Here is a 6,463-nt window from a genome sequence, read left to right as displayed (position 1 = left end):
TCTGGCACTGAAAGAACTCAATCTGTGCGCAGGACCAACTATGTATAGACTCTTGACTCTCCTTTCTTGTAATAAGAGGTACAATCATAAGTGTCTTTTTTACAACATTTTTTACATATTAATGTACTCTCCATATTACATTGATATTGATATGTTGGATATGTTAAACCCTGAAAAAAAAGGATTAATGCTTCTCTCAGTACATCAGGATACATTAAAAAAACAATTTAATTAATGACATACAGAATGTAATACTCCGTTCAGCCTATTACATTTTAAGCAACTCTTTATGTAAATGTATTCATTTTTTAATGTAATGCCTCATTGTTTGGCCCAAAGTTGGAAAGTGTAATAACTATATCTGAAAATCATGTGAAGATTATTTAAACAATAGTCCAATTGAAATAACCATGCAGTATTATATATATTGAGACTAAATGTAAGTTTGATTAGGATCCCATGTGGTGAACTGAAAACATTTACTATTCTTGCATGAGCATTTATCTTCCATGCAAAATATTGCCTGAGGGTACGGTCACACCGAACTTTGATTCTGCTTATGTGGTGGATTCTGCCAATGCTTTTCAATGGGAACGGAGCTGTTTGTTGCCATTTACAGATTTCCGGTCATAAAGTGATTTTAACAGTGTGCCTTTATTTTAATAGATAATAGAGGGATACATAATAGGTTGTGTCTTTCCTTTTAAACCTTGTTCTTTCCTTCCTGTCATTTCAGTGAGTCTGATGGCAATCACAGCACAGAAGACGAGGCAAGCTTCATGGATGACACCTCTGACAAACCAGAGGAAATTGCTGGCTGCACAACACCCATCATCTCTCTCTCCGGACTCCCCTGCAGCACAGAGGGCCAACTCATCTTCAATGGGGCTAGTGGCTTCCTCACTGCCACTCAACCTTTGTTGCTCAATGGCAATTCCCTGATCTCCAGTGCCGGTAGCGGAGTCATAATCAATGGGATAACCCTGAGCGATTGCCAGACCGTCACACTGAGTCCTGTGGCTGCAAACTCTCCTCTGATCCTAAACAGGACCCAAGTCATAGCCAAGCCTACTATGAATGTGCAACAACAGCCACACCATATAATATCAGTGGCAGGCCAGGGGGCTTCAGTCATGGAGACCAAATCAAGCACCCTTCCAACAGCGGTTCTGAGCACCACTAACATAGGCAGTTCAAACTCAGCAATCTCTCTTCCTATAACAGTAGAAGCAAAGACAGACAGACAGAGCACACCTACAGTTCCCTGTCTGGATTTCATCAATGTCCCTGATGGAGTTTTAACCAAATCAGAAAACAGTGGTCAGACGGTATCTTCTTCGTCCTCTTCTTCATCCCCTTCTTCGTCAACCCTTTCCTCCCCAACTTCTGTCCCCTCGCTAGTCTTAACACAAAGTGGCCAAGTCCAAGAGTCCCTCGCCCTCCCAGCTTCCATTAACTCAACAGGGATTGTCATTTCCAGTCCTGTTGTTTCGCTTTCCAGTCATCAAGGGGAGTTTGTTGCCACGGCTGGCTCCCAGTTAATACCTTCCAGTTCCATCTGCCAGGCGGTTTCCTCCATTAGCCATTCCACTCCTCAGGTCTTCTCCCTGCCCCAAGTAGTGCCATCCATCCAGGGCATACCAGTATCCCAGTTGGTCCAACACGCTTCAGGCACACAGGTATCCCAATGTCCCCAGTTGGTCCCAGTGTCCGGCCTCACTTCTACACTATCCCAGGCCCTTCCACAGTTCCACAGCCCACAGACTTTGAACATAAGCCAAAGGCTGGCTCAGCCGCTCTCTCAACAGCAGCAGCAGCAACAACAACATAATCAGCACAATGGTTCGACAGCTCTGAATGAAGGTGCTACCACCATTGTCTCTGTGTCTCCGGTCACTAATGGCCAGATACATCAGGGGCTGACACTCCAACTGGGTGATCAGAACACGACCACCAGCCCTTCTCTTGCCAGAATCCTGCCGACACCAGGCCCCCAAGTTATTCCCATCTCCTCCCCAACGCAGGTGTTTCCCATGCCCCAGTCGAAAGACTCAACTCCTGCTCAGTTAGTTCCCCTATCCATGCCCCAGCTGGTGCCCGTCTCTTCCATCTCTGCTTCTTCTTCCCTCTCTTTCCCTCAGGTAGTCTCTGCTACCACTCCTCTCTCCATTCCTTCTGCTGGAGTTCCCTTTCAGATCCTTACCTCACCCCCTGGTGGAAGTGGAGGCGTTGCACAAGGCCCCTTCAGGATAAACCAGCTGGGGCCCATGCAGAATGTAACTCCCCAAATCATTCGGCTCCCCTCTGCCGCTCCAGGTACTTTTATGGTTGAATGAATGTATGAATATTTTCTGGAATTGTACTTATCATTTTGACCCGAACACACACAGCATCGAAAAATAATGTACATCATCTTTATTGTTCGGCTCAATTGTTGATTGTCCTGCTCATACTATGGCAAAGGTTTAAAATATAAGTAGTGTTTCATCGTATTTTGGGGCAATACACTTTTTTTTTTTTTTTTTTTTTTATAAGATATTTTTGGGGCTTTTTGCCTTTTTTATTGATAGATGACAGTAGACTGACAGGAAATGGGGAGAGAGATGGGGGGGTGACACGCAGCAAAGGTCGTCGGGATCGGGAGTCGAACCCGCGACACGCTGTCAGGCTGGCATTGCAGCCTAGGGTGCCTGGACCGCCACGCTGCGGCCCAGGCCGGGCAATACACTTTTAACAGAAACTTTGTGTTGACACTATCTTCATAAACGTTTCAATAAAAGTTACCCATTACTCCAGCAAGTGGAAGAAGTCAATAGTAATGACCTAGAAATGAGTACCAGCTGAGTCAGTCAACTGAGAATAATCATGTCTATACCACAATATCAAAAGTTTGTCCCCCTACAAAAGGTTTAAAGTTATATTGAAACTCATGCTGTTTTATGATAATTATAATTAATAAAAAATATATATTATCTGAAAAAAATAAGACACCCTCCTGCCGGTCAGAATATAATATTTTCTGTGGCCATGGTATAACTATCAATTCATATTATCTCTTGACTTTAGGTAACCTTCTCCTTGGTGGAGGCCCCTATCTGAGTGTCCAGCAAGGGAAGCTGATTCTAACCATACCAGCAGGCATTCAGCTCACCAGCCTGCCTGTTAAGGCAGTCACCGAAGCCTCTTCCATCTCTACCAATGGTGTAGGCACGATTTTCACCCCAGTCACCTCTCCTGCAGTTATCCAGCCGACAGCCGCCTCCCCTATCAACTTTGCAACATCTCCCCTCAGCTTTATCAACTCATCCAATCTATACTGTACACCAGATACAGGGGCTGCCAGCAACCAAACGCCCACAGTTCCTGCCTCGCATACCCTGGACCATTCTGCCCCCCCCACACTATGTAACACCCTCACCCCAGAAAGCATGCTCTCTCTCAGCCCCATGTGCAGCGGAGTTACACCAAATACCCAGCTGTCCCAGAATGCCTGGAGCCCCTTATCCCTCTCCACCTCAATCGGCATGCCTCTGTTTGATATCCGTGTTAAAGGGGTGTTACCTGAAGACCCGGCATTGTTGGGTCTACCAGGAGAGTCCTTACTCCTGGGAAGCCCATCCTCAGAGCAGGACGTAGAGGCAAGGTCACCACTGGGCCATCCAGAGGACATGGATGGGGATTCCAAGATTCTTACACAGCTCCAATCCGTCCCAGTAGATGATGAGCTGGGTTTATAGTTTGTTTCACTGGCTCATACGCCATCTTCAATAACAAAAATGAGAGATTGTCCATACTCTTGGCTTTTAACTGAGAGTTTCAGTTAGCCTCTCATTCATGAACTTAAAGTTTCTTAGTGCCTTTCATGGAAATATGGACAGGTTTCAGCATGTGGGACAGGGATGCTCTCTCATTATGGTCTGATATCATCATAGTTTTAGGTGGCTCGAATGAGCGGGACTATGTGGGATATCCACTTGCTAATCAAACATCATACAAGATCATAGTATATGATTGGATGTCCTAAATTGCACACTATTCTATTGTTATCTGAATGTTATTTCGGTCGAGAATTGGCAGCCAAATAGTGCCATAAATGAAAAGTGCCTGTCAGCTTTGTATAGATTTTGTGCCATTCTTGTCTTATCAGATCTAGTCACACACAAATGACATGGAGTATTATACCTGGACCTCTTGCATGTGTGGGTGTAAAAATATAAATATATACTTAGGCATGGTGAGTTGGCCTATTACCCCAATTATGCTCGGTTTGTGTAACGCAAAGCCAGTAAGATTTATTGTACGGTGTACTACTTGGGGTTTTAGCTGGCAGAATAGCCATTTTTTCATGGTTTTAATTCGGTTTTGTTTATCACAATTATACCTACACTCCAGGAATAGGGGGTTAGACTATTCTACAAGGGGGAACAACCCAACTATGAGATTAGTACAAAAAATGGTTGAGTCCTATGTGGATTCATTGAGATGAACAGTTTTCCTCAAATGTAAATTGCGCTCCAGCTTCAGGGACTATTACAGTGTGTAATTCAAAGGGGGCTGCATACAACTCAGGCTCTGTCCCATGAGGTCTTGGTTGAAACACACAGCCCAGCTGGAAGACACCACCAAATGATTGAGTTCCTGTGTGTGTGGAACTCAAATTAGGTTTTCTGTCCACTTTGAGGGGAAAAAGTAACAAAGGACATGAAATATTTGTAGTCTATGGAATGCATTTAAAGTTCTCTATTGGACACACAATGGCTGAGATCAAAAGCCAGTACACTTTGGGAGATTGGGAGCAAAGCTTTTATACACTAAGCTTTGAAATGAAGCACGATGTTGCGTTACACTAAAATGTTGCTGTGACCACACTGAGGATTATTAACTGTTTAATGCACCCGAAATCTTACAGTGTGTTTTGTTTGTTTGTACCATTTAAGTGCCTTATTTTGAAGATGGTGGGGTTACAAAGATTTTTGCAGTATCTTACAATAATACCCAACCAGCTTTTAATCTGCAATGAAAAGTAATCTGACACTCCTGGTTGTATGATCATTGCTCTAGCTCCTATATTGTATATTTTGCACATGTCATCCATGTCATGTTTACGCTGCTCTATTGTGTTATGATGATGGTTGGGTTTTGATTCCATTCAGAATGTTTCACTCTTAAGGTTGAAAATGAGATCTGAGAGAAGGTTTTGAAATGGTAAATCAAAAGACAGAATGGGACTTGAAATGAATCCAGCAAGATTTGGTGCTGTAGTTCCCTCCATTAGAACCTAACATGCATCTTGCATCTTTTCCATCATGTGAGCCCTCCAGTGTCATAGAACAGGTAGCGGTCAAATCTCTGACCAACTATGGTACACACAACTGCAGTTCAGTGTCACATTTAGCTACAATAATGCCCTTTGTGTTTTTATGTTTTTTTTTATAAGTGTCTGTCTCTTTTGTACCTGTAGCTTAAGCATGTATCAATCAGTTCCTAGTTTTAACTGAACGAAAACGAGAAGTCCATGTGGAAAATGGACATAGGAAATGGCATTCATATTGTACTTGGAATGTTACATTGTTTTCCACCAACTGGGGATTTGCTGTCTGACTACAATTTAAACTAGATCCACCTTTTCTACTTGCCAAAAATATGATTTCACTTGTTTTCAGTCAGCCACAACCACCACCAACATGACTTAAATGGCATTAAGCCTGGGTGATGCCAAAACTAACATACCATACATTAGTTATGAGAAAGGGAAAGGATGCTTGTTTGTTTTATACATGTAGCCTTTTTTCAATGTGTATATGAGCCTATTTCTTGTCAATGTATGTAGCTGTGCTAGTCCACGTGGAGTGGTGTTCACTAGAGCTGTTACAGTGTTGGTGTGATTGATTATGCACAATTATACCCGAAATATTTGCTCTAGCTTGGGATATAATGTATTTACTCCCTCCCATCCAACACACAACACCTCTGGATTTAACCAAAGATAATCTTATTTTGATTAACTTTTTGATAGTTTTGAAAGGGATTGTGTTTTGTATTGTCATTCAAGGTTCTTGTCTTTTCCATTTAGAGGTTTTATACTCAAAGGCAATCTATTTTTTATATTACTGTTTATGATATTGTAATAAACTGCATTTACATAACACTTCCTTGTCAGCTATGGTTGAAATTATATTTGCATTTAAAATGATCATCTCTAGGCTTTATTCTGCATGAACAATCACGTCATTGTTAGCTGTTGGTGTTTTTGGTTCTAATTTGTCTAGGAAAATATATTCAAATGATTTTTCTTTCAGTTTGCACAGAACATTCATCATCGATTTAGTTTGGATAAGTAGGCGCTCAACAGCAAATGACATGAACAAGTGTGCATGTTTGCACATAGAGCCCGGTGTTTTTGTAACCCCCATGTTCTCAGATTACCTGTAAATCCTAGTGCCATCAGGGCGGGGGAAAGGCA

At 42.4% G+C, this 6,463-nt stretch overlaps 1 protein-coding gene across 1 annotated transcript in view; it reads left to right on the top strand.

Annotated features, from left to right (window-relative positions):
• The window catches only part of six5 (SIX homeobox 5), a 7,849-nt gene extending 1,703 nt beyond the window's left edge, over positions 1-6,146 (top strand). Inside the window, exons 2-3 of the mRNA XM_084063913.1 lie at positions 737-2,316; positions 3,067-6,146. Coding sequence (XP_083920039.1) covers positions 737-2,316; positions 3,067-3,737 — 2,251 coding nt within the window. The 3' untranslated portion in view covers positions 3,738-6,146. The remainder of the gene's footprint in view (positions 1-736; positions 2,317-3,066) is intronic.
• Positions 6,147-6,463: the final 317 nt, after the last annotated feature.

This window comes from Gymnoscopelus microlampas, assembly GCF_963454915.1.
Source record: "Gymnoscopelus microlampas genome assembly, chromosome: 8".
Classification (NCBI taxonomy): domain Eukaryota; kingdom Metazoa; phylum Chordata; class Actinopteri; order Myctophiformes; family Myctophidae; genus Gymnoscopelus; species Gymnoscopelus microlampas.
This window is presented reverse-complemented; position numbering and strand designations above follow the sequence as displayed.